Below are 12,699 nucleotides of genomic sequence, written 5' to 3'. Positions count from 1 at the left end.
CCCCCCCCCCAATACATAAATCTAAACGATTTTGTTTTTTAATATTAAAACCAAATATTGATTTTATGTGTATAATAAAGGCCAATACCTATGTAACAGTTATGTGAAAGCATTTTTTCTAATAAACACCCACAAAACCAAAGGTAGCCTGTGGCATGGTTTTGTTGGTTTAACTGGCGGTTCAAATTTTCAATATGCCCTATGCAAAATCCATCAAAAAAACTATGATGACTCACTGGTTCAGGAAGTGAGATAGAGAAGTTTTAAGTCTGAACCACCCCTGGCCCTGGCTTGGTCCTTGGGCTACCATGCGTAAATAAGAAAAAAAGGAGAAACAGATGTATCTACTTCTACATCTCATCTTTGATAGGATCTCAACCGTCAAAACGGGACCAAGACATCCCCTCTTCAACACAAACACAATTCTTTCCGGGGAGGATTCGTAAATCCAACCCACCAAGCTATTCTTAGGAAGTTATGGAGTATATTCGTTGTCTTTTATAAAGCGGACTTCAAATCCACGACAAAGTCCAATTTAATAATTTCTCTCAAGAGAGAGAGAGAGAGAGATACAAATAGATAGAAGAGTCCATTTACCGTATTTACTCGTATAATTTTTCTAAACCATAATAATTTCTTCCGGAGAAAGATTGAAACAAATATATCGAGGGAAGAGGGGAATTTTTTGAGATCGAACGTCGCAAGGAAAAAAAAAAAAAATAGAGAAGGTCAGTGGGCATGCATTCGTTTTATGTTCTTCAATTCGATCCAGTTTTTAGGGTGTAGTCTGCTTACTTTTAAAATAAGTTTTAAATTCAGCGTTTCTTCTGCACTGATTTAGTTTATTTTGTTTTTGTTATTTGATGAAAATTTGAATCTGTTGCAGATAGGAGTTCAATTTGTGTTTGTATGTTGATCATAGTTTTTGGTTATATATGTATTTTTTACTTTTGTAATTTTTGCGTCTGCGTGTATATTTTTGTTTATTTCTGTGAAAGTGTTAGTAGACCTTTTTTGCGTTGGTTTGTTATTATCTGTTGTTAACGAGTGTAGATTGTTTTTGCATCTTGTTAGCGTTTGTGTTCAACAGTTTGTCTTTGTATGATCAGGTTTTTAGTTTCTAGGGTTATTTGTGGTTTGTGTGCTAGATAGTAGATCGTTGTAATTTCAATTGCACTGCCTTATGAATTTTCTTAGAGCAGGTATTGTAGCTTTGTAGGGTTTGTTTCTTTTCTTTTCCTTTCTTTTTTCTTTTGGTCCTGGCTTTTCTTTTGATCCTCACATACCTATTCTTGGAAGTGGACATATTATTCTTTATTAAAAATTAATTTTTAAGGCATAATCATTTGTTTTAAAGCACACTTATATATTTAGATAAATAGATAAGTATGGTTTTTCCTTAAAAGTAATGTTTTTTAAGATTTATTCGTTTCTCTGCTTCTTGTTGGCTTTGCTAGTTATAGTTCTAGATTTCTATTCTGAATCTACGATCCTCCCTCTTGAATCTTGAGTCCATGGCCTGCTCATATATTTAGATTGAGTTGTTTTCTTCTTTTTCATTGGTTTTCTTTCTGTTCAGATAAGAGGAAGTTCTGATTATTTGGGTTGAATTGTATTTCTTGCAATTTGTTCATTTAATTGTGATATATATACATATATATTTTTTTTGTTATATTAAATTTATTTTCTTGGTTGTGACAGGTATTTTTGTGCTATAATATGGCCATCATGAGATTCAAGAAAGGGAGTAAAGTTGAGGTTCTGAGCAAGAAGGAGGTGCCTTCTGGCTCATGGCGCTGTGCTGAAATAATCTCTGGAAATGGGCACAATTATGATGTTAAATATGATTTATCCTCAGGCATCACCAGTGAGGCGATTGTGGAGAGAGTTTCTAGAAGATCTATTAGGCCTTGCCCTCCTCAGGCAGAAGGTGCAGATAATTGGGTGCCAGGTAACCTTGTAGAGGTGTTTGATAATAGCTCATGGAAAATTGCAGTAGTTTCCAAGGTTGTCAGTGGGAACTACTTTTTTGTTAGACTTCTTGGGTCCTCCCGGGAATTCAGAGTCCACAAATCTGATCTCAGGGTGCGACAGTCTTGGCAAGATGACAAGTGGATTGTGGTTGGAAAGGTAACTCTTTATCTGATTTTGTTTCACTCTGCAGCTTAATTTTTGATAATTATTGTTATTTCTGTTCAATAGCTTCAAAAAGTGTCTTAAGAGATTTTCTAATTTCTATATACCCTAGTTGACAAACTTTTCTGTTTTATGGTTTATTCAGCCATGTCATATATGAGGTTTTTTAATCATTATATAATTATTTTTCTGGATTTTAAGTTCATAACTTTTTACAGACAGGTTCACTGTTTACAAGTTGTTTTTACTTTTATTTAGGTGCATATTGCCCTTCAAAAGTTTGCGCATTTCAGGGTTGAATATATTATTTCTTACGTAAATATAAATTTTGATTGATTATGTTCATGTTGTTCGATCTAGTTATAGCTTTTCTATGGTTGTTTTAAGTTTCTATTGGTGTCTGAGGGCTTTGTTGGGAATCTTCTCTGTACACAAGTATTATACTTGCTAATGCAAGATTGATAATATTTTTATGTGCTTTTGTCATTCTTTGTATTGACTAATTATTTTTATTTGATTCTTACAGGTTTCTGGGAATTGTAAAGATGGTAAACTTAATAAATTGTCAACATTGAAGTATTGTCAGAAGTCGAGCTTCCAGTTCCATGAGCTGCAAAAGGAGAGAAGGGCAGAACTTCATGCAGGGGATGATTGTTTTCCTGTTGAAGATAACATTGGTTTTCGGGAATCCCACATGGTTTCCTCAAGAACTTTGAAGAGAGGATCACCTTATTGTTCATCTTATGAGGAAGTATATGCAGGAAAACCCCACAAAATTAGAGCAGTTGAAAAAGGTTCTAGGTGCCAACGACTGATTTCCAGTCATCCGTCTTCATTACACGAAAAGGTAGATGCTGTTGCTTCACCACAAGAATTGATGGGTGAAAAATACATGCATGCTTCCTTTAACAACAGAACTACTGGATTTTCTGAAATGGAACTCCAGAAGGGAAAACAAAATGGTGGTGTCAAGTGTTTTCTTCAAAGAAGCTTAGAATCTAATGATGCCGAGAGTAGTGCATGCTCTGTTGGTAGTTGTAGTGCTAATAGCATCAGTCCCTATACGTTGTACCATCAATCTTTTACAGATCCTAGTGAGGATAGGGAGAGCCATTCTGGTGATGCCCAATCTTCTTGTGGGTGGGGATATGAGAAAAAGTATTCCCTTCCCATGAAAGAGGAAATGACAGCAGAGGTCCATAAATTAGAATTGCATGCCTACCGCTGCACTATGGAGGCATTATATGCTTCTGGGTCCTTAAGTTGGGAACAAGAAGCTTTACTAACAAATCTACGTCTTATGCTCCATATTTCAAACGATGAGCATTTGAAGGAACTAAGGAGCCTAGTTTCTTCTGAAGCAAATTTTCCTATTAGTTGATGGGAAAGGAATTTCCTGGAACTATACCTCCCCCCCACTACAACACAAAAATCCTTTAACCCATTAGGCTCAATTCCTTCTTTCTTTATTGCTCTCACAGGTCACAACATTGCAAGGAGCAAAATGAGTTGTTATATTTTGTATCTCCTGTCTTGGAAAATTCAATGTAGTTGTCTAGATGTGAGTTACTTTGAAAATTTTTGTACCATAAACTCTTACGGAGGAATGAAATCTAGAATTTGAAAGGTTTCCAGGTGTATCCTGATGTTAATTGCTGTTCTTTTTTTTGTGGATTTGTTGTTGTTTTAATATTGTTCCAGTTTTTAAAAGGACTCTCTTATGCAAAGAGGACTTATTTTAACAATTTATTTGGCAATACCAAGATAAAAAGTTGCTTTGGGTTGTAATTTTGAAACTTGACGTGCAGTGACATAAAGATCAAGCGATTTATACTTACAGTGTCAAATAAAGCCCATAGTGCTGTATTGTCAAAAATAGCATACTATTTTGTGAAATTTATGTAAACCATTGATAAAAAATCATTGATGCAACTAGTTTCATTTTGTGCATCCATGTAGTTATGTTGCACATGGAGCAGCAGCTCATTTAATTTTCAACGACAGTGCTTATATTTGAACATGTATAAAACACTTAAAGGGTTTTATCCTTATGGTTGGGTTTAGAGATAACATTTTGAATTTACATGATATCAAGGATGTAACTTAATATTCCAGAGGCCAGTGGAATTAATGCTTATTGTTTATATCCCTTGTTATCTTTTGTTCTATTCCTTTGAAGTGAAAAAGTTGATTTTGGAACAAATTAATAATATGCAGCTTCTCTATGCTTTCTCGCTTCTGATTTAAACATGCTGCTGGCTCCATTTTCGAATAGTTTAATGTCCTCCATACCATTTGGCATCATAAGGAACTTAATTTTGAGGATACTATTGATGCTTCCCCTGCATTTTCCAGGGCCAAAGTTGGGGGCTTGAACACCTTGCTTCCAAAGGTCTAAAGATGATTGTGGGGTTTTGCCACCTCTCCCGGTGTACACAATGGGGCAATATCTGCATCCAATTCTCTACAAATAAGTCAGTGTATGATGAGCAATTGGTATCATTAACTTCTTTAGTTCCTTTATTCCTTCCATGTTAGGCAAGCTGCCGCCATTTTTCTGTGCTGAAGGAAGCTAGGAAGACACTTATAAAAATCTTCTTGTGGAATGTCCTGATATGTGGATGCTTAAAAGGTTTACTCATCCACTCCACATTATTGCATGTTTCCTTCACTTGTTGGCATATTCCTCTCCATATGTTACATGGTTTTATCACCACGGGAAATTATTCAATTCTCATTGATTTAGATATGCTATTCACTATTGGACTTGTTTGGAAATGTCATATCTGGGAAAAAGAAGAAAAAAATCTACTGAAACTTGGGGTTAATGTTTTATGAATTTTGGTATTGAATTCAGTGAAAAGAGGGAAAATCACAAGTGTGCAATTCAATTTTGTACTACATTGAAAAAAACTGATAAATGAATCATGTCAATGTGATTTTTTGTATCAGAAACTTTTTGGAGGTTATGGCTATTTAATTTATCTTTGTTACCTTAAATGTAAAAGTATAGAGTTGATGAAGTAAGGGAATAATGGTGTCTTCAAAGAAACTAAGCATATGTCTGAACTTCCTATGTTTTGTCAGATGAGAAGTAGCAGGTTATTTTCCTGCTATATATAATATGAAGTCAAACAATCTATAGTTGAAAGTCTTGAAACTGCATTTATTTAGAACTTAGAAACAAAGCAACCAACTATTACTTTGAGAGGAAAATGCATGATTGAAGGAACTAAATGGAACCACATACATACAGCCTGATTAGCAAATCACTGACTAAAAACATAGATATATCCATTCCTTTCCTTATTCCAGGTTTCTTATTTCCTGTTTTCTTCCTTCCATACTATAAACATCAATCCATGATTCACTGGTTCCCCCTGGAGACCTGGAGGCCATAGTGTTGCTATTATAGATGTTTATTATAGAGGTGCAGACAATATCCATTGCATCTGAAGGAACTTTAGCATGCGCGCATTCATTTTATGTTCAATGTGAGGGTTGTTTTTGTTATGGTCTTCCCTGCTATAAGCATCAATGTGTGACCCAGAGACCTTACATCTCATTCTTTGATGTTTATTACAGAGGTGAGCTTAACATTCATTGTATCTTGAGAAACTGTAACAGTATCAACTCCCAAGACTTTATCTCGGTGTGAGTGTGGCTGTATTTAATGTAGTTATTGTAGAAAACTGTCTAATATAATAATCTAGTTGGAGTGAGGAAGTAGATCCTGATAAATTGCCTAGAACAAGTACAAACTTTTCACCTTCACCCTAATAAAGAAGATTCAACATATAACTAGCTCACCCCAGCTAATAGCATATCCCAAAAAGGTATTAACAGCATTCACTTGCCTTCCTCTTCACTCCTTCTGCACCCAAAAAAATAATATTAATAATATTAATTAACATAAAACACCAAGGAGGGGGAGGCAATAAAATTCGTTGTATAAGCTCCTTCCCCAACTAGAGAAACAAGACAATCCATTAGAGAGGTAGCGGGTTTTTTAATCCATCTATGATCTGAATCATCTCCCCTTATCCACCTAATCACAACTTGATAATCTCCCGTGATTTAAACTATATTATAACCAATAAGATAGTCAATCTCAGCCATTGTGAGTAGATAGCAACTTAGCATGAAGTTTCCACTGCTGCTAATAAGGCTTGAATATAATGCCAACACTTGCCTTCATGGTTCTGGGAGAACCCTTCCCATGATTGATCTCCTTGGATTTCCCAAGCTGCGTTCATTAAAATTTAGTTTACACTGTCATTTTTTTATCAAAATAATTGATATTATGTTGCAGCAAAAACGTACAAGACTCCATAATTGATATTATGAACACATCCAACTCTGCCATCCAAATAACACCTCTCCCAGCCGTCAGGACAAACAGGGTAATGAGATTCAGGAATTGTATCAAAAAAAAAAAAGGATTCAGAAGTTGTACATTAATCAGGATAAGAATTTCCCTACTTTCATCTCCTCCTTCGACCTCTTGTGGCACAGTTAATTGTTTTCCCTTTACCGCCCTTTTTCACTCATTTGCTATTGTTTTTCTACCAATATCTTCTGAAAGCTTTAGACAATTATTCCTTTTCCAATTGTATGAACAAAGTAGTTGAAAACTTAAGCTAGTTCCTGATGCTCTTGCAATCATTCCCATGAGACTCAATTTCCTGCCAAGTGCTCTTCCATCCAAAATTTCTGGATTCCCAATATGGGTTTCAAACTGTCCTTGATGTGCCAACCTGGATATCTTCCTCTTGAAAAAATAAATGTGAGTTTGCTTAATTGCGAAAGGAGGCATTCAAGTATTTTGTGATACTCTTATTGTTGAAGATGTGTTTGCACATTGAATTTCTGTTACTTGGGTGTAACTGGATTCATGGGACTGTGCAAATTGAAACAGAAAGCAAGCAGATATAGACATCAGGAACCATTACTTGGTAATGGGCTAAGGGTCCTTTTCTGGAAGGATCACTGGTATGATGATGGCCCCCTTAAAGTACTGTACCCTGATCTCTTTGAGATTGCTGTGAACAGGAGTGCAACAGTGGCAGAATGTATGAAAAGGCAGAATGGGTGTTGTGTTTGGATCCCTCAATTCCTTGATCAGTTTGCTACAGATTTTGTATACCTCAGAAGGGAGTGGATTTTTCAGAAATCAGGTGAATTTTCTATTAAATCTTTTTTACAAGGGAGGATGCCTCTAACTTCCCAAGTGATAGGATATGGATCAGAAATGTGCAGTCTAAATTAGATTTCTTTGTTTGGTCTGCGGTTCTGGATAAAATTTTGACAAGAAACAACTTAGTCAGAAGAGGTATAGTGGTGGCGGATGAGAGTTGCATCATGTGTAATAGAAGTGTGGAAACCACGAATCATCTTTTGTTGCATTTTGAGTCCTTGTACTGGATTTGGGGAAGAATGTTGGATATGTACAGCATTAAGATGTGCTTTCTGGATGATGTGAAGGGATTCATAGGTGCCTGGTTGTTAAGGGAGTTAATCAGGGCTGGCAGAGTAGCTTGGAGCATCATCCCTACATCAGTCTTCTGGGCAATGTGGTGTGAAAGAAAAAGCAGAATTTTCGAGGGAGGCAGAGTTCAAAGAGGAGGTTCTCAGAAAAGTATCGGGCATGGGGTTCTCTTGGTTGGCAAATTACTCTGTTCATACAATTTCTTCACCTAGAACTGTTGCTAGATCGGCTCATACAATTGATCAGAAGGTTAAGTTTTTGGAGGGAAGTACTTTTTGTTTGGCTTTCTCCTCAGGACTGGATGGACCTTATTGTACGTTTTTAATTTGATAATATTAGTTATTTTATGTATAAAAAAAAATCACTCTCTGTTCAAAACAGACACATTCTTTTTTTTGATCAGGATTTTCTTTTTTTCCGGGACCAGTAAGATTTTTTTAGTGGTATTGGACTTATTGTAATTGGATCAGTTCAGTTTTCCCTTGTACAGAATTTCATTGTACAGGGGGTTATCCTTGTATCTTGTTTTGACATTTAATAAAATACTTTACCTTACAGTTTCAAAAAAAAAGGGGTCTCCACAACAATCAAAAGCTTCATGTGCCTGTAATGGTTAGCAAGATGATTGCTCGGGCAAATGCATTCAAGTAATGTGTGCAAAAAATGCTTTTGGGAAAACATATTTTCAGTGTGTCATGTAGAGGGGCTTATTAGTACAGTTAGACTTCTTTGGGTAGTTCAAAAGTATCATTGAAGATGAGATATGACCATATTTTGATGAAGAGGAAATTTAGTTGTGGGAACAATAGGCAACATTAAATGTAAAGCTACATGGGGATTTAATGTTTCCTATATCCCGGGCAAATTATTTTATTTTCAAATGTTATGAACCATCTATTTATATGTGGTTGAGGTGATAGAGGTTCCATATAATGTGACCCTACTTCCCATAGTCCTTTTGCCTCTGGCATTTTTCTTGGTTGTATGCATTCATATGAGTTGGTAAGGAATTTTAGCATTTTAATAACCTCTGATAAGTCCCATGTAGATTATACAAAAAGGACTCTTCTATCAAGATAAGAATCAAAGTATCAACGGCTTCCCCCTTAAAAGACTATTCACACCAACCCATGAGAGCAGCCTCGCTTTTAGTTTAGAGAGCCATATGTCCTCCAACACTATTTTGTTATAAAAAAACCTTGCGTTTCTTTCAGACGATATGGTCCCAAACACAGCAAGGGGAGCTTTCTTCCAAGCTATGCCCCTTCTTTGTTGGGGCCCTGCAGCTGCGTGCAATTGAAAAAATCTTTGACTATTTCCAAGGTACATCCTTCACCCCAAAGTTGCTTCTCACCCACGTCCATAGAAAATTTGCAATAGTCCTCAGAGTGTAGCATAGAAAATAAGGCTTTGTTGTCGGGGAAAAATTGAGAATAAAGATTCCTTAAACACCTGGGTAAGCTTCTTTGAAGTCAAGCCTCTGAGAAGCAGGGAAAGGAAAAAGGCTAACATTGATTAAGAAGTTTTGAGTGATTTTGGCTAGTGCAAGAAAGAATAATGGTAGAGAGAGTTGTTCAATGGAGATTTAAGTTTGGAAAATACCCTCTTGAAGATGAGCATATGCCTTTGAGTTTTCCTCCCATTGTTCAGAGCATTAATGGTAAAGTGATGTTTTTCAAGAAAAAGTTGGTATATCTTCAGAAGTGTATTTAACAGAAAAAAACTGTTGACAGTACAGTTACCAATAAAAAATGTGGACAATCACATAAACTACTAAATCAAAATTACAGGTTTATTTCTAAAAAGTTGGCAATTGGCATTCGTTATGCATTTTTTGGAACTGGTGAAATGAACTTCTGTACTCTGTACATAAGAAAACACAATATACCATGTTTAGGTACCTCAGGATAAATGTTTAGAAAATCAGACCAGTTGATTGAAGTAAACCAGGAACTGGACCTTAGGCTGGTTCAACTCCAGGACCGACTAGTTTTGAAGTTGAACTGCAAAACCTGGGATTGGATCCCTTTCTGATTTGATGCCACAGTATGGTTTGCAGAACATTGCTCCAGAGAATTTGTCTTCTAGCAATAATCACCAACCATTCTGATGGTTCTTTTGCTTTTTTCCTCTTACCATATTCAAAGGATGTTGTAAACAATCAAGAACGTGCACCTTTATCAATCTTGCTTTTGCCTGACTTGCAGGGGGTAAGTGACTGATACCCAAGAATTTGATCGAAGGCAGAATTACCATGTCAGGTGGTGAGGTAAATATTTGCTAATTGAGCCAAAATCGTAAGCAGGAGCTTCTCTTTCATCTCTTTGATGACTCTTGAGTCTTGACTGTTATTCATTGTACATTTGCACTTCCTATGACTATAACATGTTTTCAACCAATATTCGGTTGAGATGTAGTATATGGCTAGTGTAGACAACCTCATGCACTGACCTTTTAATTGAGTTGGTAGTTGGATAAATGTTGTGCTTCTCTTTTTTTTTGTCAATTTTCCAGAAATTATTTTAGAAAGGATTGAAATATATTGAACTGTTACTCTGCATGTAACATGTATACTATGTTTACCCATACATTGCTAGTATGGCTAGACAAGGAGTTAAGACAATAAAGTCGGAAGTATATAGCATATGGCACCATGTACGGGTATTGGTGGGTATCATAGCTGAACGGTTATCCATCTAACAGGCATGGTTAGTTTTAAGCAAAACAGTTGACTAGATATTAACAGCAATTTCCATTGTGCCAAGTTTGTTGGATATGGTAGACATTATTGTTTTAGCAACTTATGGGGAGATGGTGAGAGATTGACTCTCTTGGAATTCGCAAATCCACTACCTACAATCTTGCTGTCATCTCACATTGCAGTCAATAGGGTCCATTAGTTGTTGTAATAGTAAATTTTTGGGTGGCAAGTGTGAGAGCACAAGTTTGAGTCTGGAGTGGCCACTTTGTGCAAAAAATGCAGCGATTAGACAAGTAAAATTTATGCGAATTTTGGAAGGCAAAGTACCAATTAAGTCCTATTCTTGCGATAGTATCAGCATTAACTATGTGATAGATATTAAATCTGAAGCAGAAAAAATCTCATCGACTAGGTTGATCTTTTGTCTTTTTGCTTTTTACAAAGAGAAGTTAACATTATATGCAACTATCATTCAAGGGCTGGATCGTCCATTGCAAAATTTTCTTATTTCAGGTGCAAGCAAGAAATTGGAGCATCGGTTATTAAATCAGAGGAGGATGTAGGGAAGTTATTTCATGGTACGTTGTTTTTAAGTGTAACCTTTTCCTAAATTATAGGTTTTGTAGGGAAGAATTAATTTGTGAACCATCAAGTCATTGCATTCAAGTTGCCTGAGGTCAATAAGCATGCTTGTCAGGGAATTGAAAGAAAGGTAATGGTTTGATGAATGCTCGGTTGTATTAGTTAATATGGCTAGTATGTGTTCTTTAATGCAGACTACCGTCGATTGGTGACAGTGAGTGGTATTGAACATTCTACAGGCATGGATATGGTGGATTATCAAGCGATGGTGAAATGGAAACCTTTCTTACAACTAAATGCTGTAGAAGAAGAGAACGGTAGAATGATCGATGCAAAAGCCTGTGATATGAGGTAGCGGAGAGGAGCAATTATACTGGCACGTAAGAAACGCCTAGGAAATGTGCAGCTGGAACTGGAAGGTGACTCAAAGCCAAAGGTCGGGTGATAAGAGCTTCTAGAGACTAGAGAGCATGGGGCATGGGCATATGGCTATTGAAACCCGAGCACTAAATCAGGATGGAGACCTCGCATCATCTTTTCTGATTGGTTCTTGGGGTGGATCTGATAATGTAGTTTTTATTTTTTATTTTTTTTATTTTAGATTAAAATAAATTACTGGGCCCAGAAGAATACTTGGAGGTTGAATAATCCTCCATTGTTGGAAATCAAACTGACTGAATTGTATGGGTAATGGATAAAACACATGCTGAACACAGAATGGATCTTCCAGATATTTATTTGGATGGGCCAATTGTATCTGTTAGACTTTCTAGAATAAAGCTTACATGCCATGAATGGATTGGTATTCCATGTGCGGCCACCCACAGTATGTATGTTTCTAATTTGATTCTGGTGGTTGTCTTCGAAATTCGATGGTCCACCGGTTTACCAGCATCAGCATGGGTGTTGGGTCTTGTGACAGTTGTGGACCTGATTTTACCCCAGCCCACCACGACTGGGTTCACACATCCAATTAAGAGTTGATACTTCTGCATTAAGATTTCATTAAAACCTGAATGTTATTGAAATGGAAATCAAACAGAACAGGTTTGAAGGTGTCATGCTCCGCAACTGGGTCCGGTAAATGGCTCTCACTTGGGTGTGTTTCAACCCGTATTGAATGTTGAGATTTATGCAGGTATTTCCATACTGTTGGAAGCTGGAGCTTTGGAACCCAGAATGCATGGTTAACCATGGCAGAATTCAAACATAAAACGATATATTGCATGGTGTGTTATTAATCCATGAGCGTGGATAAAGTAAAATAATGGGCTACGGTTGATTCCTTCTTCAAGACCTGTTCACGGGCTGGGCTTCGGGCCTGACTTATACTGTGTCGGGCTCGGGTTTCAGGCTGGGCCCATTCAAATTTTGGCAAAAAGCCAAGCCCGAGCCCGGCCCATGAAGATCGAAGCCAGCTCATTGAATTGACTCATTACGACTAAGCTGAACAAAGGGATGGCCTCCAACCTGCCTGGTTGCATCTTTGCAATAATGTTGTTTTCATTTCAATATGCCATTTTCCAAGCAAAGATCGGATCTGTCGGTAAGATGTTTCTGCTTCTGCTCCTCAAGATTGGTTTATAAAGAGTATTTTGTCATAACATGGTTTAGCTAAAACAGCAATAACTAACAAGTGGGGAAGGAGATTGCATAACCAACCAACGCTGGACAATCGTACAGAGCGTTAAAGAACATGTCGGGTTTACTTGAATTTGGCCTGACAAAGCACTGTGTAGCCTTCTAGACTCCATTACTTAGACTGATGCTAACATTGATTAGAGTGAACCTA

General features: G+C 36.8%; 1 protein-coding gene across 9 annotated transcripts; it reads left to right on the top strand.

Moving 5' to 3' along the window:
• Positions 1-534: 534 nt before the first annotated feature.
• Positions 535-11,715, top strand: LOC104592353 (Plant Tudor-like RNA-binding protein). Of its 9 annotated transcripts, none has more exons than XR_016079359.1 (7): positions 544-728; positions 1,702-2,130; positions 2,663-2,983; positions 4,492-4,768; positions 9,832-9,893; positions 10,839-10,903; positions 11,147-11,715. XR_016079359.1 is itself a non-coding variant. In XM_088892781.1 (6 exons), the coding sequence occupies exons 2-6, from the start codon at positions 1,720-1,722 to the stop codon at positions 11,260-11,262; spliced, it is 1,038 nt and encodes a 345-aa protein (XP_088748907.1). In that variant the 5' UTR covers positions 541-728; positions 1,702-1,719; the 3' UTR covers positions 11,263-11,715. The 9 variants fall into 9 exon arrangements, 3 of the variants coding, with proteins under 3 accessions (XP_010249984.1, XP_088748907.1, XP_088748906.1); XR_016079356.1 differs by having other exon boundaries at positions 10,839-11,037; XR_016079360.1 differs by having other exon boundaries at positions 11,102-11,162.
• The last annotated feature ends 984 nt before the right edge of the window (positions 11,716-12,699 follow it).

Source organism: Nelumbo nucifera, chromosome 8 (genome assembly GCF_055504915.1).
Source record: "Nelumbo nucifera cultivar China Antique chromosome 8, China Antique-T2T, whole genome shotgun sequence".
Classification (NCBI taxonomy): Eukaryota; Viridiplantae; Streptophyta; class Magnoliopsida; order Proteales; family Nelumbonaceae; genus Nelumbo; species Nelumbo nucifera.
The sequence above is the reverse complement of the archived record's forward strand: the minus strand, read 5'-3'. Positions and strand labels throughout refer to the sequence as shown.

Bases quoted from the DNA above. Each gene is read 5' to 3' on its own strand.
- LOC104592353 (XM_010251682.3), top strand. From the start codon at position 1,720: ATGGCCATCATGAGATTCAAGAAAGGGAGTAAAGTTGAGGTTCTGAGC. The intron at 2,131-2,662 runs GTAACTCTTTAT...TGATTCTTACAG, and splicing joins AGTGGATTGTGGTTGGAAAG to GTTTCTGGGAATTGTAAAGA.